Genomic DNA, 23,951 nt, shown 5'->3' with positions numbered 1-23,951 from the left:
TGGGGAGGCAGCATTAAGAGGAAAGACGCCTCACGTCTGGACAAACTGGTGAGGAAGGCAAGCTCTATTGTTGGCATGGAGCTGGACAGTTTTAACATCTGTGGCAGAGCGAAGGGGCGCTCAGCAGGCTCCTATCAATTATGGAGAATCCACTGCATCCACTTAATAGTATCATCTCCAGACAGAAGAGCAGCTTCAGCGACAGACTGCTGTCACTGTCCTGCTCCACTGACAGACTGAGGAGATCGTTCCTCCCCCAAACTCTGCGACTCTTTAATTTCATCCGGGGGGGGTAAACGTTAACATTTAACATTATACAAAGTTATTGTCTGTTTTTCACCTGCATTATTATCATTCTTTAATTTAATATTATTTATTGTATCAGTATGCTGCTGCTGAAGAATGTGAATTTCCCATTGGGATTAATAAAGTATCTATCTATCTATCTATCTATCTATCTACTCCCACCAGTGGAGTGGCCCATCCCCTTGAACAGTTCTCGGCTAACTGAGTAGCATATCCTTCTCAGATCAGGACTTAAGGGCGCTACACTGCCTTCTTCTCAGAACCTTTGCCTTCAATGGTAACACCAACTCCATCCACTGGGACATTTAATAATAATAGTTCATTACATTTATATAGCGCTTTTCTTAGTACTCAAAGTGTTATCCACACACATTTGAGAGAAGCTAGGTGACCTGGTCTCACCTGCCTGAAGTGAGCTGGCGTGAGCAAGATCGAGAGGTCCACCAGCATTAGTTAGTTCTAAACCAGTTCTCCATCTTAGGGTTTTAAGTTGGTTTTTATAGCACTGCTACCACCAGTGGAATGTCACAACCACCTGAGCAGCATGTCCCTCCCAGGCCTGCACCAAGAGATACTACAATACTAATTACAAAGAGATGCCGATCGATCGATTGATCGATAGATAGATAGATAGATAGTATACAAGATTAAAGATTGATAATAATGCAGGTAAAAACAGACAATAACTTTGTATAATGTTAAATGTTAACGTTTACCCCCCCCAGGTGGAATTGAAGAGTCACATAGTTTGCATGAAGAACGATCTCCTCAGTCTGTCAGTGGAGCAGGACGGTGACAGCAGTCTGTCGCTGAAGCTGCTCCTCTGTCTAGAGATGACACTGTTTAGTGGATGCAGTGGATTTTCCATAATTGATAGGAGCCTGCTAAGCGCCCGTCGCTCTGCCACAGATGTCAAACTGTCTAGCTCCATGCCAACAATAGAGTCTGCATTCCTCACCAATTTGTCCAGGCGTGAGGCGTCAGTATGCAACTTTAGATACCCAGACGTTCCCTCTCTGGATAGCTGTCAGTATGTAAATCTAAATAGAAAAGAACCTTTACCAGAGATACCAGTGTCAAATTTTAGCCTACAAGTTGCACTGGTATTACATACCGATTAAAGGCCTCAGTACCATACTTAATACTAAACAGATACCAAAAGAACATGCCAGTCCTGAATACTGACCACACAGACATGCCAAAGACATGCCAATGCCCAGCAAACATTGTATGTTGCTGGAATACGAAAAAGTGATTCCAGTGCCTCTTCCTACTCACACTCACTTAGACTCCAATCAAACCTCAGCAAGCTCTCGAGCAGCCTGCCTGCGTGGCCAACGCAGGTTAACGCGGGCGTGGGCGGAGTTACCGTGAGTTGTTGCCCTTTTAAGACTGCACAATGGCTATGCGCGTGCGCGTGTGCCTGTCGTTGCCCGTTTAAGCGGGTAACCGCGAAGTAGGAGGAAGCGTCATGCATTGTTAAAACTGGGAGGGGACTTTAATTTTTTAAGTGTATTTTTGGTTAAATGGGCATGTATTTGGAGAACGAAAGAGGTGACTGAGAAAGGAGTCCAGGCTGTGAGTCACAGGCTAGTCCAGTTCTTAGTCTCGCGCACGCGCGTTACTGATTTGAACGCCTGAGCAAGTGGGACGGGGAGGGGCGCATGTACCCCCGGCGGTAGAACGCAAAAGAGCCGGCGTCCGACAACAGAGTGGGACACCGGGCCGAACAGGTGAGAAGATCGGTGACTTCGGAGGGGGTGTGCCGACCAGCCTTCTCCAGGCTTCTTCACAGAAGAAGGAGAAAACCTCGGAAGCTTTTTCCTCGGGATTATTGTTGCCGGCTGCACACGGACACACGGGCAAAATGAGGTAAGGGAAAGGTTTCTTGTCGAAATGTATCCGCGCTGTTTTCCTTCGAGTAGCCAGCCGCTCCGACGCGACACTGCGCGTTCGGATTGCGGAAGAATCCCAAAAGAACTCTTTTGTTAATGTGCGCGGCATTGCGCTCCCTGACCCCCCGGGACGTGGAGCGCAGGTAAGGACAGTTGAGAGGCTGACTCACGACGTGCGTGGCGTTGGCGGATCGTGCTGTGCCCCCTTTTTTCCGCTTTTGCACCTCGGCAGTTAGAAGTTCTCTCTTCTTCACCCCCGTTTCCGCCTTGTGCATATCCTCGTCAACGTGATGATAAAAAAGCTGCTGTCGGGGCGGCGGAGGTGCCCGGCCAGTTGGATCCATCTGAGATCGTAAGTCGGTGGCGGCAGCTGCCACAACTTCTGTCCTGCACAACTTTAAGCTCACCAGCCCGTCTACATTTTACAAGTTTCAGCTTCTTACCAGCAGTCCATGTTACCGCACATACCTTTCATTTTTTTTTCTCTTCTGTTCGTATAATTAGTATTCAAAGTCTGCCCGCCGGCGCAATGGTTGTAACCACTTGTTGCGTCACGAATCCAGCGTCCTGGGTTCAAGTCGTGGCCCCGGATCGTGTACAGTGTTGTATGCTCAGTCCTTACGTCTCCTCTTCAGAGTCGACGTGCCAAAGTGTATCTTCAGAGCGATCCCATCGGGCAACCATTTTCTGCCAAACGTTACCTTCCACATAATGGTTTCAGTAAGACCTTTTATTAATTTAGATCCACAACTGGCTCCATAAATAACCATGAATAGGTGGTAATTGATTTGTGAAATACCAGCGGGTCCCTGACTTTAAAAAGAACCCTAAACGCATACAATAACACAGGCTAACTTTAGGTTTTCTTGACATGTCAGTATTCTAGTATAGCAGACCACGATATGTCAAAGATTTGTTTTTCACATATAATAAACCTTTTTCAAAGCCTCCAAAAAAACAATTTCATATACAAAGAACCCTTCCCAGAATTAATTGGTCCTTCACCAAGTAATTGTTCCATTCGGAAATACCACAACCCAATAAAGTGTCATTTTGGAACCTTTATGTTTAAAAGAGTGTGTGTGTGTGTGTTTCCCTCTGGGGTCTCTGGTGTCCTTTCCACATCACAGGAGACCTGCAGGTTTGATAAGCCATCAGATCCTGGCAGGCTGTGTGGCATTGTGGTTAAGGCCTTGAAAAGCTCTGAGGTTGTGAGTTCAAATCCCACTACTGACGCTGTGTGACCACGAGTAAGTCAATTCAGCTGCCTTTGCTCCATTTGGTTAAAACAAAAAGAAATGTAAGCCACCTTGGATGATGATGTCATCCAAATAACAAGTAATAGTAAAAAATGAAAGGTTACCCAGGTGTGTGTGGTGGGTGTGTGCCCCCCTCCCCTGCCCAGACCAGCAGTGATTGAGGACTATTTGGGTCCACAACTCTGAACTGGTGGCTTGTGGGTGGTTTGCATGTGGTTTTTTTTTTGATTTCCATTTACAATACCTGTTTTATAACCCATTGAGGTTCGGATGAGGGGCTATCCAGAGAGGGAGCGCCCGGGTATCTAAAGTTGCATCTGTACAAATGGGTTAGGGCATGGAAACATGGTGGACCAGTTGGGATCTGCCAGTATTTTGAGGGAGTGGGTGCATCGTGCTGCGCCACTGTGCCACCCTCATTTTCCACATATGCATGCGTCTCCCGCTACGTCCACCCGTTTCATTCACTGAATTGCTGTGGCGTTTGTGTGTTTCATTGCATTACTTTACAGCATTGTGTTCGTCATTTCTGATCCTATCTGCAATGAGACTGCATTGATGATGATGATGGTGGGTGGTAGTGTGTGTTTGCCTGTTTAGTAGCCGCTATACCACCTGCACTTCAAAATACCCATCTGAAGCTAAGCTTGTTTCAGGCCCGGCCAGCTCTCTCGGATGGGAGATCAACTAGGAGATGCTTTGGGTTGTTGCCGGAAGAAATGTTGGTGAGGTCTTCAGGGGGCGCACACTCTGTGGCCTGTGTGTGGATCCAAGTACCCCTGTGTAGCAAGGGAGGGACACTGTGCTGAATAAATAAATGGTGCAGTCCTTCGGATGAGATGTAAAACTGAGGTCCTGATTTATCTGTGCTTCTATAAGATCCCTGGGCATCTTTGAAAAGAGCAGAGTGTACCCCCCGATGTCCTGGCTAATTTGCCCACTATGGCCTTGTCCATTCTGCTGTCCCTTATCATTTAGCCTATCTGATCTGACCCTCTCACCCTTTTACCACCTAATAGCTAATGCATGGTGAGCAAACTGGAGCAGTAATGTCAGCCACTGCATCATCCAGGTGGGAGCTAATCGTTAGTGGTGGCCCCCCACAGTTGATGTAAAGCCCTTTGATTAAGTTAGAAAAGCAGCACAATATAGTCGGGTCCAGAAGTATTTGAACAGTGACACAATTTTCTTAATTTTGGATCTGTATGCCACCACTATGACTTTGAAGTAAAGCACTCAAGGTGTGATTCTTGTGTTTCTGCTGTCTCTCTAAAGGGTTTGTTTTGTTTTCTGTGCCTAATGTTGGCCTGTTTTTACTTGCATGGACAGCTCTTTGGACTTCACAATAACAGATTCCAACTGCAAATTCCAAGAATCAAGTCTAGGCCTTCTACCTGCTTAACAGTTAATGAAATAACGAGGGACCTGCTCCCACCAGGCTATGGAACAGCCCCTGAAATTGGGGGATTGTGTATAAAAACATCTCGTTTCGAAATGGCTCATGCAATGGTTTTGTTAAACCCCTTGGATTAAAGCTGAAAGTCGACACATGGCATACAGATCCAAAATGATGAAAATTGTGTCACTGCCAAATACTTCTGGACCTGACCGTAAATGTAATTAAGTTGTATTGTGAGGCAGCAGTGCAATCTTCTGTGCCACCGTGCCACTCTCCTTTTCGCTTACTTGTAAGTTGTATTGTAAGGCAGCAGTGCAATCTGCTGTGCCTCCCTCCTTTTTGCTTACTCGTAAGTTGTATTATGAGGCAGTAGTGCAATCTGCTGTGCCACCATGCTGCCCTCCTTTTCGCTTACTCATAAGTTGTATTGTAAGGCAGCAGTGCAATCTGCTGTGCCACTGTGCCACTCTCCTTTTCGCTTACTCGTAAGTTGTATTGTAAGGCAGTAGTGCAATCTGCTGTGCCACTGTGCCGCCCTCCTTTTCGCTTACTCATAAGTTGTATTGTAAGGCAGTAGTGCAATCTGCTGTGCCACCCTCCTTTTCGCTTACTCGTAAGTTGTATTGGAAGGCAGTAGTGCAATCTGCTGTGCCACCCTCCTTTTCGCTTACTCGTAAGTTGTATTGTAAGGCAGTAGTGCAATCTGCTGTGCCACCCTCCTTTTCGCTTACTCGTAAGTTGTATTGGAAGGCAGTAGTGCAATCTGCTGTGCCACCCTCCTTTTCGCTTACTCGTAAGTTGTATTGGAAGGCAGTAGTGCAATCTGCTGTGCCACCGTGCCACCCTCCTTTTCGCTTACTCATAAGTTGTATTGTAAGGCAGTAGTGCAATCTGCTGTGCCACCCTCCTTTTCGCTTACTCGTAAGTTGTATTGGAAGGCAGCAGTGCAATCTGCTGTGCCACCGTGCCGCCCTCCTTTTTGCTTACTGGTCATCCCCACCAGAATCCTGTGCCTTCCCTTCTGTAACCTTTGTGTATTTCTTACCCCACTTTGCCGTCTAATCCTTCCTGCCACTCAGCTTTCTTGACTAGCACTCTCACGTCGGGGTTTCATTTTCATACGGCGCCTTTCACTGCGTACACCCGTTTCATTTCCTGAATCTCTGCAGACTTTGTGGGTTTCGTTGCATGCAGCAGCCAAAGGCGAGTATTTCTTCTTAATAAACTGCTTTGCTTTACGTTACTGCACTGTGTTCCTCATTTCCGACCTCTGGCTGTGCATCTGCAATGAGACTGCATTGGTGGTGATGATGATGATGGTGTTTGGTCACCTTTTTAATAGCTGTCATGCCACCTGCACTACAAAACGGGTAACCCACCTGAGGCTAAGCTTGTTAACTATTTCTCTCACCTCTTCACCACCTAATAACTAATGTGTGGTGAAAGTATTGGTGCCAAGAATGGCTGCTGTTGCATCAGAGGTGGATGGTACACCTTTACCATGCAAGTTGGCACCCCGTCTCAGATTGGTTCCATTACATCCGTTCCCGCATTCCAGGTGGATGCTACACATCAATGGTGGCTCCCGACTGTCAATGTAAATTTGTGAATATGTGAATTTCCCATTGGGATTAATAAAGTATCGATCGGACACTTTGATTAGGTTACAAAAGCGCTTTATAAGTGCAATTAATGAATTAGTATTGTGAGGCAGTAGTGCATCTGCTGTGCCACCGTGCCACCCTCCTTTTCGTTTGCTCATCTTCGTCACCAGAATCCTGGGCCTTCCCTTCTGTAACCCTCGTGTTTTTCTTTTCCCCACTTTGCCGTCTAATCCTACCTGCCACTCGGCCCTTTCTCGGCCATCAGTCTCTCATCGGGGTTTCATTTTCTTACAGCGCCTTGCACTGCGTATGCCCGTTTCATTTCCTGAATCGCTGCAGAGTTTGTGGGTTTCGCTGCAGCAGCCAGAGGCGAGTGAGTTTTGTTCTTGGTAAACTGCTTTGCTTTACTGCCTTGTATTCCTCATTTTCGATACCAGGTGAGACTGCATTGATGATGATGGTGGTGGTTGTTTGGTCTCCTTTTTAATAGCTGCCATGCCACCTGCACTTCAGAACAGGCCATTCACCTGATGCTAAGCTTGTTCCGGTCCGGCCAACTAGGAGATGTTTGGGTTGCTGCCTGAAGAGGTGTAGGTGAGACCAGCAGGGGGGCGCACACTCTGTGGTCTGTGTGTGGATCCCAATGCTGCCCCAGTGTAGTGAGGGTGACGCCGTGCTGTAAGAGATGAGTGCTGTCCTTTGGATGAGACATAAAACCGAGGTCCGGATTTTCTGTGGGGTCCAGCAAGTTTCCTAAGCATCCTTCAAAAAGGATTGTTTTTCAGTGTCCACCATGACCTGGCTCCTAATCAACCTCCTAGCTATCTCTCTCACCCCCCTGACCAACCTAATACCTAACGTGTGGTGAACATCTTCGCATAAGAATGGCTGCCGTTACATCAGAGGTGGATGCTATAGCTTGGCGGTGGTTGAAGTGGTTTCCCCTCCGTCTATGCGAAGCCCTTTTAATGTGTAGCAAAGCGCTATAGAAATGTAACCATCTACCTCGTATAAACGCTGGCATCCCATCCCATCCCATCCCAGGCCCGGTTCCATTACATCAGTTCCCACAGTTCCAGTGACCCCAGCCTGCAAAAAATAAGTTTAGAAAATGAATCGAACAATTCACAGTAAAAGAATGAATGGTGACTAACTGTGAGTAAGTTCCTCCTTTGCAGGATGCCCACTTAAAAATATGTGTATGTGTGTGTATATAAAAAATGATTTGATGCTACAAAAAGTTTGTCTTCTTGCACTCCTAAGACTGCAGATGCCATTCCAAAGTGTTCTTCTAGCTGTCCACTCTTTCTTTTTTTTTTTTTTTTTTTTTGAGGCACAAGGGCAGTGGTGGGGCAGGCTAATCTGTTACTAACACTCGCCTGTTCCATTTCTCTTTTTGGCATCCTCATGTGGCACTTGGTGCCACGACTCTTGCTTGCCTTCCTATGGAGAATTCATCTCTGATAAAGTAGCACTGGAATCCATCCAGTAGAAGGGTCCTCTCATCTGATTAGCCGGCCCAGCACTGACTCAGCTGTGGAATGGCCAATAGAGGGGCGGCAGGCGGCTTGTTGGCCAAAGTCTCCAGGACTCTGAACAAATCTGTACCCTTGTGTGTTGGTTGTTCTTTATTTTAGTGGGTGGAATCATCTGGTCTTGCACTTGGCCTTGTAATTTGTCCTGTTGTGTTGTATTCCTGAGGTGGCCGTGACAGACTGGCCATCGAGCTCTGTGTTATGTTTTGTGTGTTGTGTGTTTTACCCCATTTTCTTTGACACCAACTGCACACCCAACCTACCTGGAAAAAGGGTCCGTCTCTATCTGTCTGAATTGCCTTTCCCAACTTCCATTTTTTTTCCCTACAAGGTTAATTTTTGGGAGTTTTTTTTTTTCTCATCTTCTTATGGAGTCAAGTTTGGCTGTCAAAAAAAAATGGTCTGTTAAAGCCCATTGTGGCACTCCTTGTGTGATTTTTTTTTTTTTTTTTTTTTTTTTTTTCGGGCTACACAAGAAATAAGTTTTTGATAATGATGCTTTCTTTGCTCCCCCCCCCCCCCCATGGGAAATGGAGATTTATAGAAGCTGAAAACCCCCAAACACACACACACACACACACACACGAGCCATCAATAACAGGCTTGTAGGTGCGAGTAAAATGGATAAGATTGTGGTCTGAAGTGTCCAGTTGTGCCACAGGTTTACATTTAAAGACTTTACATAAGTTAATCCACTAATGGATCATGATGATGCCTGATGGAAGTGCATAGGTACCATCCGTGTTTTTTCTGTTTCTGCTCCGTTGTGCTGAGACAAAGACATCCGGTGGGTTTCCAGTACCAGACACACGCATGCATCAGTTGTTCCAGTAGGTTAAAGTGAGCAGATTTGAACCCCTGGTCTATTGAGGCTTTTCTGTCTCTTGTTTTTGTGGAGTCTTTCAGACGCAGCGCGTGTGTAACTGCCACCATTATTTCGACATCCATTATCTGCATTTTTTTTTCACGCTTACTAGTTGCTCCCTTTTCCTTCCTCTATGCTTTGTGGTTTTGAGCATCTTCGGAGTGCACAACTTGAAATTTCAAGCCAGCGCCGCCGTCCTTCTCTTTGTCCTCTTACCCCATCCGTCTTTGTCTGCTTCCTCTGTCTCTTGCTGCCATTGATGCCGTGTGCCACCCACTCACCTCCTCACCCTGTTGGCACCTCTCACTTTGACATGACTGTTTGTTTGGCCTCTTCTATGTGTTCCTCCATCATTGTGGACTGTGCAACTCCTCACTTCGCTTGCGTAAACGTTTCCCTTCAATGACAGGAAGCCTTATTTAGAAGACAGAGTGGGCTGCGGCGGTCGAAGGGGATCGCTTGACAGTTTTAAAAAGGTGCTTGCCTGACATATTGGGACGGAATGGCCTCCTCATTTGTCAGACGCTGCATGTACAAGTGCATTCCGTTCTCTCTCTCTCTCTCTCCTCTCTTCTCTCTCTCTCTCTCTCTCTCCTCCTCTCTCTCTCTCTCTCTCTCTCTCTCTCTCTCTCTCTCTCTCTCTCTCTCTCTCTCTCTCTCTCTCTTTCTCCTCTCTCTCTCTCTCTCTCTCGCTCTCTCTCTCTCTCTCTCTCTCTCTCTCTCTCCTCTCTCTCTCTCTCTCTCTCTCTCTCTCTCTCTCTCTCTCTCTCTCTCTCTGTGTTGAAGCCCCTTTGACAGCCATTCCCAGCCGGGAGTCATCTTGGGTTTAACGTGACGAGTTACACTTGGCTGGTATTTGGGGGATTATTTTTTGCTCTTCTTCTTTGCAGATCCTCTCAGGCTCAGTCTGGTTAGATGGAAGCCATCAATGCACAGAGATGTTCAGGCCTCTCTCCAGAGAGTCCGGACTGGGAATGTCCTTGAGAGAGGCCATGGCACAATGTGGAAGAAGTTAGACCTATTTAAATAATCGATATAAAGAAACGGTCAACCCAAAGAACTATTCAGGAGGAAGCTTGTTCACTGCGTCTTCATTTCTTCTCGCGAAGAGGAGATACACTCCAACACAGCAGTCCTGTTAACAGAACTGTGCTGAATTAATGCTTAGACATCACCGGACATTTACTCTGATTGGCTCATTAGCTTACACACCCATAAGACATTTATTCTGATTGGTTAAAAGACACCAGATGTCTTCAGCAGAGAGCATAGCCAGCTTGCATACCCAAAATAAAAGTCTGTTTCCACTACATTCTTCTTCTCAAGCCATTCTAAGTTCAACGCTTACTCTTCTTTTATAAAATTTTCTGTGTATGTAACAACTGTCAAGTCTTACTGTGAACAAGACGTGCAGCCACTTCTTAAACTGCCCTGGGACATTTTCTCTGTTTACATTACCCAACCATTCCAGATAGATAGATAGATAGATACTTTATTAATCTCAATGGGAAATTCACATTCTTCAGCAGCAGCATACTGATACAATAAATAATATTAAATTAAAGAATGATAATAATACAGGTGAAAAAACAGACAATAACTTTGTATAATGTTTCTTCAGTCTCTTCATGCTATTTCTACGACAAATGCTATATATTTCTTTCTTTTTTTTTTTTTTTTTAATGTACACTTCACGCACACAAACTCTGTTACCCTTAGAGAGAGACAGAGGTTGGGAGCATGCGCCGATTTTTTTTCCCTTCTTCCACACGATAGTTGCCGCTAATCCATTCCTGTGTGGTCTTTGATTAGGAGAAGAGTTGTGTGTCCTGTTGGAAAGTAAACCTTTGGCCCAGTCCCAGGAGCTGTGGTGCAGGTTTTCATGCAGGTCATCTCTGGATATTGTTGTGTTCAGCAATCGTTTGACCCTGACTAGTCTACCAGACCGCTGGATTGTGATGAGCAATACCTGGGGCCTCATTTAATAATAATAATTCATTCATTACATTTATATAGCGCTTTTCTCAGTACTCAAAGCACTATCCACACAGGGAGGAACCGGGAAGCGAACCCACAATCTTCCACAGTCTCCTTACTGCAAAGCAGCAGCACTACCACTGCGCCACATTTAGAAAACTTTGCATGGGTTCAAGTGTAAAAATATGCGCACGCCGAACCAAAAAAAAAACAGGAAAATGACTACAGTAAGTCTTCTACATACTGTGGAATATTCGGACCTGGACACACACGGGCAGACACAGAATGTCCCAAAATACACATTTTATCCTTCTCTGTACCTGCACAACACAACAACAGTTCACCAACCACCAATGCTACAGTCTCTTTGGCTTCCTTCTTCTCTCTGCCGCCTCCAACTCCTCCCTTGATAGCTCCGTCCTCTTCCACCCAACTCCGGCTCTCCCAAGTGGAATGCTGTTTTATACAGCACCCGGAAGTGCTCCAGGTGCTCCCCAATTAACGCCCAGTTCCAGAGCTGCCCAGGCACCCCCCGACGGTGGCCATGTTGCTCCACAGGGTTGGGCTCCCCAGGTCCGTGGCTGCCCTCTTACTTTCCAGGGAAAATGCTGCCCTTCTCCCAGTCCTTCCCTTCTCGCTGCATCCTGGTCGGGCAAGGTCCCCAGACTTCTGTCACAGTATGAACAAGTTCCGTTCCGAGAGCGCGTTCGCACGCCCAGTTTGTTCGTAAGTCCAGCAAAGTTAGCCTCCGCACCCAATGAACAGAATGCAACCTTCAAATCCTGAAGAAAACGCGTACAATAATAGTGTGGGGTTTTTGGGCTCCGCCTGACGTCGGACACGGAAACTAACATGCGTGCCACTGCGAAATTTCAAGTTAAACTACAATTTTTTCAATTTTTCGCTTATTCAAATAATTTATTTTATTGAACGTGCACGATTGCATCTTTGAAAGTGTGTAACTTAAACATTCGTATGTAGGGGACTTACTGTATGCCAAAAACAAACTCGCTTATAAAGATTGACGTATGCACATTTCTGCCAAATTTACCTTCATAAATCACAATCTTCTTGTGAGCGTGTGTTTGTAAACGCGCCTCGATGCTACTGAACCTCATACATGCAGTCGTGACACTGCAGACGTCTTCCTCTTGACACGCTGAGAGACCCGCCATTCCTGCATTCAACAGCACTGGAGGCCTGCATTCTGCCACTGAGTGCACAAGATCACGCACGCCATTATAACACCTCTCTGCTTTGTACTGGGGGTCCAGGACTGGCGCAAGGTGCCAGTGTCTGAGTGGGTAGCGCCTATCATCTGCCACCTGTAACTGAAAAACTGAGGATTCAGCTAGTTACCTTACCAACATGCCAGCCCCCACGTACAGCACCGTCACATCAGCCAAAGCTGGTTTGCCTCAAAACAAATGAATCGCAAGTTGACCGAGGCCACCGAGACGTGAAGTTTACCAGGCTCATCTTGGCATCATGTATGACTTGTGCGTTAATGGAATGTAACGTAACAGTTTGCGTTAACAAAACCTTATCGCAATATGAGTGCTGTGAAGAGATCTGATTACGTTAGGAGAACTGGACACGTGCTGCAAACTGCCTTGTCATGTTGGCAAAAGTATGATTAGTTTTAAGTATGTACATTGTGGACTGATGCGGGACATAAGTTCAGCACATGCAATTTTATTTTTTTCATTGTGGGAAACGCTCTCTCGTTTCCCACCTATACAGCACAATAAATACAAGAACATGGCACAAAAGCACACTTCCTTTTTTTCTCTTTTCCTCTCTTTCTCTCTATTCACTTTCACTTCCTCCTTCAGCAAACTCCCGGCTTTGGCTCCCGGAGTAGTGGCTGCTGGCTCCTTTTTATAGGGCACCTGGAAGTACTCCAGGTACTCGACGACCTTCTTCCAGCAGCACATCCAGACATGTGGCACTCTGCAGGCCTCCAGGCGCCCTCTGGTGGTGGCCACCAAACCTGTGGCACCGCTGCAATCCGGGGGGACTGCCCTCTAGTGTTCCAGTGGAGATAATGTCCTGGATAAGCTCAATCCCTACCCCGGTCCTTCCAGTGTAGAGGTGTCCCAGCTGTACGCCACAACATCTAAACCGTACAAAAACTGTATGTAGCACCTCCTTGGTTGATGGCGTTCAGTACAGCGGGTGTAATGGAGTGAAGTGAAACTTGGCTAAGATATTCTTGACCTGTCCGCCATTTTCCTGAGAAGTGACAACAGGTAGCCAAAATAAACTGAAACAAAAAATCGAAAGGTCTTCTGTGCAAATAAGCAGCACTGGCCCTCTCAAAAGGAAACTGAAATACAGCCTGTGCATCATATTCATCACTTTTGAGATCCAATATGTTTGTCATGTTAACACACATACAGTTAGGTCCATAAATATTTGGACAGAGACAACTTTTTTCTAATTTTGGTTCTGTACGTCACCACAATGAATTTTAAATGAAACAACTCAGATGCAGTTGAAGTGCAGACTTTCAGCTTTAATTCAGTGGGGTGAACAAAAAAAAAATGTGAGGCAACTAAAGCATTTTTATAACACAATCCCTTCATTTCAGGGGCTCAAAAGTAATTGGATAATTGACTCAGGCTATTTCGTGGGCAGGTGTGGGCAAGTCCGTCATTGTGTCATTATCAATTAAGCAGATAAAAGGCCTGGAGCTGATTTGAGGTGTGGTGCTTGCATGTGGAAGATTTTGCTGTGAACAGACAACATGCGGTCAAAGGAGCTCTCCATGAAGGTGAAAGAAGCCATCCTTAAGCTGCGAAAACAGGCAAAAACCCATCGGAGAAATTGGTGAAAGTGGTGGATGATCGCAGAATCATTTCCATGGTGAAGAGAAACCCCTTCACAACAGCCAATCAAGTGAACAACACTCTCCAGGGGGTCGGCGTATCGATATCCAAGTCTACCACCTTGAGACCACATACCTGCCGAGCTTACCTTGAATCATTTATTTATTTGCATGTACACTCTTATTACTTCAGTTTGTTTTTGCACTTCTTCTGTTTATTGTTGCGTATTCTTGTCTGTTGCTGTGTATTCTTATTTATTGCTCGAGGACTTGCAGAAGAAGATTTTCATTGTCCCGAGTACATATGGCAGGAAAGCTGAAGTTGAGTTCTTGTAATTCATTTAATAATGAATGCAAATTGTTGTTTAGCTGGTTTGGCTGCATTTCCCTACTTTGAGCAACGGCGTCATTTCCCAGTTTCTGTGAAATGTTGTGTATGCCTGGGTCAGAGTTGCCATAAATATATGCGCATTTTACCCCCATCAAGATTTCTTCTGTAAACCCTGATGTTTGCACAGGAAGTTGTGTATGACATGTCAAGCCTCTTTGTGCATACGCAAGCTTTAGAAATGCGGCTCCTGGTTTCCTCCAGACATGATGCCTAAAATTGTGGTTGCCTCGTCTGTTTGTCTGTCAGTCGTTTAGTGCCTTTCATTCCTCTGTCTATTGTATAGTGCTTTCACGTTTATTTATCTGCCCATCTATCTATTATATTGTGCCTTACCTTCCTCTCTCTCTCTGTCCATCTATTGTATAGTGCCTTTCACATTTGTCTGTCTATCTATTGTATAGAGCCTTTGCCATCTATCTCTCTCTATTTGCCTATCGTGCCTTACCTACAGTATCTATCCATCATATAGTGCTTTTCACCCATCTTTCTATCTATCTATTGTATAGTGTCTGTCTTTTTATTGTATAGTGCCTTTCACATCTACAGTTGTGCTCATTGGTTTACCTACCCCAATAGAATTTGTAACATGTGTACCACACTTCAAAGAAGAGATGACTGATTAGTCAAAACACATTTCATTTACTTTTAATGGAATCCCTAGTTAAACTGTAAGGCATCGCATGACAGCACAACCATTAATTAAACCAAACATAATGGTAAGGACAATAATGAGATGTCCCTGTTCAAATGGTTGCATACCCTCAGTTCCTACTGTTGTTTATTGCCCCCTTTATTATCAGTAGTGGAAGGCAGGCAGTCTTTTGTGGTAGTTGTGGATAAGGCCCTTGATTTTCTCAACTGGTAGAGCTGCCCGTTCTTCTTGGCAAAAAGCTTTCAGGTCATGTAAATTCTTGGGTTGCCGTACCATGAACTGCACTTTTGAGGTTACCCCCCAAGAGGCTCAATGAAACTGAGGTCAGGAGAATGTGATGGCCATTTCAGCACCTTCACTTTTTTCTGCTGTAGCCACTGAAGCGTCAACCTGGCCTTGTGTTTTGGATCATTGTCATGTTGGAGGATTCAAGTGCGTCCCATGCGCAGCTTTTGGACTGATTTTTCACTAAATTATCTGTGCTGCTGTAGCTCACACAACCCTAGGACATCAGAGATCCGTCTCCATGCTTCACAGTAGGGATGATGGTCTACTTGTCATCATGGGCCTTGTCGCATAGTCTCCAAACATAGTGTTTGTGGTTGTGACCATAAAGTTAATTTTGGTCTTATTACGCCAAAGTCTTGTCTAGATGCTGTTTGGCGTATTGTAAGTAGGCTGTTATGTGGCATTGGCACAGTAAAGGCTTTTTCCTTACAACTTAACTGTGCAGCCCATTTTTGTTCAAATGCCTCCTTATTGTGCATCTTGAAACGGCAAGACCACTTGTTTGCAGAGAAGCCCCTGTCACAGCTGTAGTGGATTGTGGGTTTTTCTTGGCATCTCAACCAATCCTGGCAGTTGTGGCTGAAATCTTGGTTGGTCTTTGAGGGCAACTGTTGGCGTGCCACCTACACGAGAGTTACTTGGTTACATCCTGGAGGTCCGCAGTGGCTGCAGGTTTTTGTTTTAACTAATTTATTTCTTCTTTTTCTTTCAACTGTTCCTGTTAGGGGTTGCCACAGCGGATCATCTTTTTCCATATCTTCCTGTCCTACCCATCTTGTTCTATTGCCCCCATCACCTGCATGTCCTCTCTCACCACATCCATAAACCTTTTTTTAGGCCTTCCTCTTTTCCTCTTCCATGGCAGCTCTATCCTTAGCATCCTTCTCCCAATATACTCTCCTCTGCACATGTCCAAACCAATGCAATCTCGCCTGTCTGACTTTGTCTCCCAACCGTCCAACTTGAGCTGACCCTCTAATGTCCTCATTTCTAATTCTGTCCATCCTCGTCACACCCAATGCCAATCTTAGCATCTTTAGCTCTGCCACCTCCAGCTCTGACTCCTGCTTTCTGGTCAGTGCCACCGTCTCCAGCCCATATAACATAGCTGGTCTCCCTACCTTCCTGTAGACCTTCCCTTTCACTCTTGCTGATACTTGTCTGTCACAAAAAAATCACTCATGACACTCTTTTCCACCCACTCCACCCTGCCTGCACTCTCTTCTTCACTTCTCTTCCACACTCTCCATTTATTGTCCTCAAATCCTTGGTTGCTGTCCTCTGCACAGAACCCTTTGCTGGCAGCATTATAGGGTACGGCCATGGATGGGGCAATATGCCAATGCAAGATGCCCTCCTTTCATCACCCACTTTGTGATGTGAGCTGCCAGTCAATCTGTTCTGGCGAAACCCCCCCCCTCACACACACACACACACGGGTAGAACATGCAAACTTCAAACGCCATGCCTGAGCTGGGACACATCTGTGAGTGTGTCACCATGCCGTGTAAAATTCATTTAGATAGAACCATTTTTATGGTGCCACTATCGGGCAAAAATCGTGTGAGCTGAGGATCAGAGCTTGGGTTGCCAGACTCTTCTATCTGTCAAGCTTACAGACAAGCCAGGCGAGAATATCTGTAACACTTGACATTTCTCGCCCTTCATGTAGTTGGATGGTTTTTGGTTTGCTGAGTTGGCTTCCTGCTCATTTTAGTTTTCTGTTGAGTGCAGAACTTCTGCAATTTTTGGATCATGAGCACAGAAGAGGTGGGTGTTGCGAGACAGTGGCGCTAATCAGCGTGTCTCACTTTCTGAGCTTGTGTTTCTAACACCCATTTGTGAAAGTGGCTAACGCAATGAGCTTCACGCCACAAGGCGCTGGCTGCTTCTGCCACCTTTTGCCTCGCTGGGTGGCGTCAAGTCTGTCACTTCCCCTACCTGTGCTCCAGTTGTCTAAAGCAGGGGTAGGCAACGTCGGTCCTGGTGAGCCGCAGTGGCTACAGGTTTTCATTCAACCCAATTGCTTAATTAGAAACCAATCATTGCCAATCTCAGACCTTATTTAATTTTATGGCTTGTTAGTCTGTGCAATGTAAGGCTTTTATATCGTAGATTTTTTTCCTTTCCAAGGATATCATCCAAATGATTTTAAGCCTAAAACAGATCATTTTCAGTCTGTCACATTTTTCTATTAAGTGTTTTATTAAATCAAACCGTGCATGATGAACACACACAGATGTAATTGGGAAAAAGCTAGCTGGAGAACTGCTGGCTGCTTTGTCTTTCACATCTTATTGCTAATAAGGAGCAATTCAAACACTGTATGCAGCAGTTTAAGATTGAAATAAGCAATTAAGGTTGGAGAACCTTAACAAGCGAGACCACTAAAATGAAGCATTAAAATGTCACTTAAGCAATATGTGCTTCATCAGCAATAACTGAGTTCTCGTTAAGGAACTGGGTTGGAACAAAAACCTGCACATACTGTGGCACTCCAGGACCGACGTTGCCTACCCCTGGTCTAAAGAAGTGGAAACTGTGGTGATGACTGCTGACTTGGAAGATACCTTAGATCAGGGGTCCCCAACTCTGGTCCTGGTGGGCTGCAGTGGCTGCAGGTTTTCATTCTAACCGTCTTCTTAATTAGTGAGTTGTTTTTGCTGTTGATGAACTTGTTTTGCCTTCGTTTTAATTGACGTGACTCAGACCCCTTAGTTGTTTCTTTTTCCTTAATGAGCTGCCAAACGATGAGACATGAAACAACCAGCTAACCTGAAAATGATGATGGTCTCGGTCACGTTGGTCTGCTCAGGTCACCCAACCATCTTGAAGAGTCTGCTGTGGCAGAATGAGAGCAGCAACAAGTCCTGATATTCAATAACGGGTTTAATTAACAGCAAGAATCAGCTTCTCATTAAGAGACTGGTTGGAGTGAAACTGTCTGGCGTTTGATGTTCCACTTTTGCTGGTCATCTGTCAGCTTGTTTCACGGCTCATTTCTGTTTGGCTGGCATTTAATGAAGAAACAAATCAATTCAGAGATAGATACTTTATTAATCTCAAGGGGAAATTCACATACTCCAGCAGCAGCATACTGATAAAGAACAATATTAAATTAAAGAGTGATAAAAATGCAGGTATACAGACAGACAATAACTTTGTATAATGTTAACTTTTACCCTCCCGGGTGGAATTGAAGAGTCGCATAGTTTGGGGGAGGAACGATCTCCTCAGTCTGTCAGTGGAGCAGGACGGTGACAGCAGTCTGTCGCTGAAGCTGCTCCTCTGTCTGGAGATGATCCTGTTCAGTGGATTCTCCATAATTGACAGGAGTCTGCTTAGCTCCCGTCGCTCCACCCCTGATGTCAAACTGTCCAGCTCCATGCCTACAACAGAGCCTGCCTTCATCACCAGTTTGTCCAGGCGTGAGACGTCCCTCTTCTTCTTAATGCTGCTTCCCCAGCACACCACTGCGTAGAAGAGGGTGCTCTCCACAACTGTCTGATAGAACATCTGCAGCATCTTATTGCAAATGTTGAAGGACGCCAGCCTTCTAAGGAAGTATAGTCAGCTCTGTCCTTTCTTACACAGAGCATCAGTATTGGCAGTCCAGTCTAATTTATCATCCAGCTGCACTCCCAGGTATTTATAGGTCTGCACCATCTGCACACAGTCACCTTTGATGATCACGGGGTTGTGAATCTTTAAAAACAGGTCAATTAAAATGAAGGGAAAGGAGTTAATTAGCAGTGAAAACTGGGCACTGATTAGGAAAAGGGTTAGAATGAAAACCTGCAGGCACTGCGGCCCTCCAGGACCGAAGCTGGACATCCCTGCCTTAGATAAAGGTGTGTGACCCGTCTGATTGTCATCTCTATCTCCGTACCGGGTGTGTACCAAGGGCTGATACTATTGGCATACAGTGTGGCACAGTGGTTAAGGCTTTGGACTTCGAACCCTGAAGTTGTAGGTTCAAACAAACAACCTGTTGATACTCGAATTGCTTTATGTAGTGCAGAACCATCTCGACCACCACCAATGTGAAGCATCCACCTGGATGATGTGACGGCGGCCATTTTTTTGCCAGTGCGTTCACCACACATTAGCTATTTGGTGGTGAAGTGGTGGAGGGACTGTCGAGTCCCTAAAGGGACAGGGGATGATTAGGGGGCCTGATCAGTAGAGTTTAGCTGCAGGTGAGACTGTCTGAGGCCTCGGACAGATTCAGCCACCTGGAACATTCTGAGGCACGCAAGATGACGCCCCTGTTGGTGGCATCTCTTTTAACTCCGCCCATTTTCCAGGAACCACTCCCCTGTTTCGCCAGTGTACTGATGCCTACATCAATTGCACTACAATTACAAATACAATTTCAATTCATTTTAATTCCCACTCTCAAATTTGAGGACTTGGTAGTGTTGAGGCCTGTGTGTGTTCAGCATTTGCTAAACTTCTAAACGATCGAGGTCTTCTCAGGTCTGCATCAGATGCAAAGCCACAGAATGAACCTGTCTTTTGTTATTGGTTTTATGTGTATGTGTGTACGTATGTATGTGTATCTCTCTCTCTGTATAGATAGATATATATATAGACAGATATAGATCTCTATATAGGTATTGTAACAACTCTTGGGGGCGTGCCAGCCACCCAACCCGACACAGACAGACGCTAGAGGCACACTTATAAAACAAAAGATACTTTTATTTTCTTCACCAGGTGGGAAACACCTTCCCCGTTTCCCACAGGCACAACTCAGTCCCATAAACACAAAAACACACAATACTTCTAATTCTTCTTCTCTTTTACTCCTCTAATGCTCCTCCTCATCAAGCTTCATCCACCTTCCACCCAACTCGGCCTCACCAAGTACTGTCCACTGGTCTCTTATGTAAGCCACCCTGAAGTGCTTCAGGTGCCCACACGGGTTTCGGGAACAGCTGCAGCACCCCCTGGTGGTGCCCCCCAGATCCCAGCAGGGCTGTATTGGACTCCATCTCCCATGAAGCCCTGCGGGAGTCCGAGGTACGGCTTCCACCCAGGGGGACGGCCATCTATTGTTTCTGCTGTGGTGGGCACTTAAACCAGGACCTCCGGAAGCCCCCTACTGTTTTCAGCAGGCTGTGTGGTTTACTGGTTCAGGCTTTGCACTTCACAGCTTGAAACTTTGTGACCAGGAGCAAGTCGTGTCACCTGTGTGTGCTCCAATTGGATACACTTTTTATAGCCAGTTGTATCTCAAATGTTGTAAGTTGCCTTGGATATGTGACGTCGGTGACGTAATCTTAATACATAATTCGCCTGCCTCCTCACTCACTCACTCACGTCCATCTGAAGCCGAATGCGCAGTCGCCTTCTGCGCAGCTGCCCGAAAAACCTTACGAGACCGACATCCGACCCAACATCACGGCAGGCTGCGGGTTTACGGCTGCAAAAATTCAGACAGGAAGGCGACTTCGATTAAAGCTCTAGAGGCCTGAAAGGCGATTTCGACTACACCTTGAGGCCTAATTACGCATTCTGATTCAATTATGCATTCATTCAATACACCTATATCAGGTTTGTGGTGCTTATACTTATTACTTTTCCATATTGTACTGGAACATTCATCATTCAATATTATACTATAGGCCTGGAAAATTCATCAACTAACAGTACAAGCCTGTACAGTAATGAGTAAAGTGGACTACAACCATTACAAAACAATTTCTTCGTTACTTATCATTTGTTCTTCATACACTGCTGACACAATCTCATGCCCGTTTCATCTTACATCGTCGAAACGGGCTCTTTGTCTAGTAATTAATATTGGGTCACTGGAGCTGCTTACTCTTAGTTATCCATCAGGAAAATATTCCTGCTTTCCCTAGTGACTGGGATTTTGTTGATGGTCATTGCAAAAACCCCATTCTATCTGAACCGAATTGGGTAATCGGTAAGAATAATGTGAAATTTGAGAATATATCATCGTCACTGTTATATTTTATTGGTTTTTCACTTCTTTACTTTGTTCAATTCATCCATTCCATGTTAAAGCATCTGTTTTTTTTGTTGGTTTTTCTTCTCTATAGCCATAGGAATCCTGTTTTACTGTATTATAGACTCCATTAATCCCTGCAGCACCTATGGAACCCAACAGGGCTGCCCCATGGGACTACAATTCCCAGCATGCCCTGTAGGTATCTGTATGGGTGTCTTAATCAAGGGTTGCTGCCCTCTAGTGCGTCAGGAGAATACGCTGCCTTTCCCAGTCTCTCCTTTATACTGACCTCCAGGGCCGGTTAAGGATCCTTAATCAAGTCCTTCCGAGATGCCAGTATGTCCACTTCTGTCCATGTCCTGGTTTGCATCAGGGACTGCCCTGCCTCCCAGCCAGGTTAAAAAAAAAAAAAAAAAAAAAACCTCAAACCATCCCAGCCTGGGCACCTGCCCGTGCTTGCCATCCATTACAACAGTGTTGGCAGGCTATATGAGTGCTTGTTGGTGTGTAGCGATAGATTGAAAATTTGAAAGGATGGCTGGATGGATGGATGTGGATGAGTGGCAGTGTGTTTGATGGGAGGGTAAATGAACCTGTGGAAGAAGAGATGGTTAGAAGCAGGAGTGTATGCATGGATTCAGGGACGGGTGAGTGTATCCCTGTGTGACTATTTTTATACTGTATTGAGGATTTGTTCTCTTCTGTGTATTGTATTGACACCCACTGCACGCCCAGCCTACCTGGAAAGGTGTCTCTTTTTTGAACTGCCTTTCCCAAGGTTTCTTCCATTTTTTTTTTCCCTACAAGGGTTTTTATTTTTTTTTTTTTTTTTTGGGGGGAGTTTTTCCTTGTCGTCTTCTTGTGTGATTTTTGGGCTCTACAAAAATGAATTATATTGTATTGGCCTGCCATATTGGGTCAGTTCCTGTCTTGTTCCTAATGCTGCTATGAGTGTTCCAAAGTCCCATTCCAGCCTTCCCAAACTGGTAATGTGACAAATAAAAATAAAAATAAAAAAACAAAAAAAACAAAAGTGGTGTGAAACATGGGTGTGTGGCTAAAGTGTTACTTCATTAATGGAAAGGCAGGTTCATCTGGATGTGTCGTGGGGTTTCAGAGCCTGGTAATGGTGGCTAAAGCAGATGCAGGTTCTGCTGGGGCATTTTTAAACATGAAAGGCCATGGGGTTTACCACACCATAACCACGTTGTTCAGATTTTGTGCAGAATTATTACTAAGGTTTATATAAAAAAAAAACAACAAAAAACAAAAAAAATCCCTTTTCTACAGAATGCAGAGGTGCGTCTTTGAAGAGATCTGCTGTTAAAACAGGATGGGACAGGTTATGGGTAACTCCAAGGGTTATGATGTGCAGGCTTCACTCTTCCAAACTCTGTGTGATCTGAAGCTCGATGGAATTTGTCGGAATGTCAGCCAGCTACACCTACACTTATACCTGCACCCAGCCCCCTCCGCAGACCACCACTCGTCGCACTTTTCTCACCAATTCAGCCTCATTTCTGTAAGTTGGAGGAGGCCAAGTTCAGATCCTTGCATGAAAAGCCATAACTGAACGTGTCAAATTGTTTAGGCAAGCGAGCGAGTCTTCTTAAATGGTCACTTCACTGCAAAGCAAGTGGCCTATGGGTGTAAAATTGGCAGCACGCTGGGTGGGTGACATTGCTGCCTTAGATCACCAGTGGGTTCAAGTCCTGTCCCGGCCCACTTCACTGTTCTCCCTGTGGGTTTTCCTTTGGTTACCTCCGTTTCTTCCGTCATTCCCATAAGACATGCAGGTTTGGTTGACTGGCCGGCGACTTTCATTTCTGGGTGTGTGCGATGCCAGCCTTCCTTTTACGGAATTGATTTCGGCCTTCTGCTCAAATTGGGTGGATGCAGAATGAAATCAAATGAGTTTGGAGAACACAAGCATTTTGCTTCCTGAACACTTTTGGGTGCACCTCCTGGACTTTGGCCTGCTGATCACAAGTAGCGTCCATTAAATTTTCCTATCATGTACCATTTTTTTTTTTTTTTTTTTTTTTATTTCCTCTTAAATGATACTAGCTGTGTAAGCTCATGCTGTAAAAAAAGCCCGGGGTCCTAGAAACTATTGAAATTGTCAAGGGGGGGAAACACAAATTGAAATGTAGAGATGTCAGGTTATTGAAAGGAACTGCTCTGGACGTCTCTCTCCTATGAGGTTATATTTTGCCGACGTGCTTGGCTTGCTTGTGTGTTAGCGGCTAAGTGAGTGACTCTCTGTTTGGATTTTTCGTTTTGTTGATGTGCTGGCCTCGCTTGCGTATCCTTGGAGGTGGAGTCCTTACCCCAACACCACCTCTCGCTTCCGGACACACTTCCACACGTAGACATGTGTATGTATATGTGTGTGTGTGTGTGTGTGTGTATATGTGTATATATATATATATATATATAATATATATATATATATATATACACAGTACACACACAGTGGGTTGAAAAAGTATTTGACCCCCATCATTACAACTTTCCATCTATCCATTATCCAACCCGCTATATCCTAACTACAGGGTCACGGGGGGTCTGCTGGAGCCAATCCCAGCCCACACAGGGCGCGAGGCAGGAAACAAACCCCGGGCAGGGCCCTACCAGCCCACCACAGTAGAGTATCCCAGTTAACTTTTATTTCTCGGTGTTTATATTTTGAAACATTTAGAGCCTGGTGAACTTAACAAATGCAAATTGACAGTCATGTTGTGAAAAATGCTGTTGAAAAAGTAATGGACCCCTTCACATGACACCCAGTCAATACTTGGTAGCAGCACCAATAACTGCTTGCAGTCGCTCTTGATGGCCGTCTACAAGCTTAGCACACCTGGATGGAGGCCATTTTTCCCCCTTCTTCCTTGCAGAACTGATCCAACTGGGCAAAGTTTTGAAGGCTTTCATTTGTGACCTGCAAATTTTGAGATCACGCCACAGATT

General features: G+C 45.3%; 1 protein-coding gene across 4 annotated transcripts in view; it reads left to right on the top strand.

Moving 5' to 3' along the window:
* The first annotated feature begins 1,842 nt into the window (after nucleotides 1-1,842).
* The window catches only part of vaspb (vasodilator stimulated phosphoprotein b), a 212,524-nt gene continuing 190,415 nt past the window's right edge, over nucleotides 1,843-23,951 (top strand). For 3 of the 4 annotated variants that reach the window (XR_007936309.1, XR_007936307.1, XR_007936308.1), the window contains exon 1: nucleotides 1,844-2,178. Coding sequence is in view for 1 of the 4 variants with exons in the window: in XM_028796005.2 (XP_028651838.1) it covers nucleotides 2,174-2,178 (5 nt within the window). In the remaining 3 variants the exon portion in view is untranslated. Of the gene's footprint in view, nucleotides 2,179-23,951 lie in introns of all 4 variants that reach the window. The other variant, XM_028796005.2, reaches the window with a different exon arrangement.

The sequence above is a fragment of the Erpetoichthys calabaricus genome, chromosome 1, assembly GCF_900747795.2.
Source record: "Erpetoichthys calabaricus chromosome 1, fErpCal1.3, whole genome shotgun sequence".
Lineage (NCBI taxonomy): Eukaryota > Metazoa > Chordata > Cladistia > Polypteriformes > Polypteridae > Erpetoichthys > Erpetoichthys calabaricus.
This window is presented reverse-complemented; position numbering and strand designations above follow the sequence as displayed.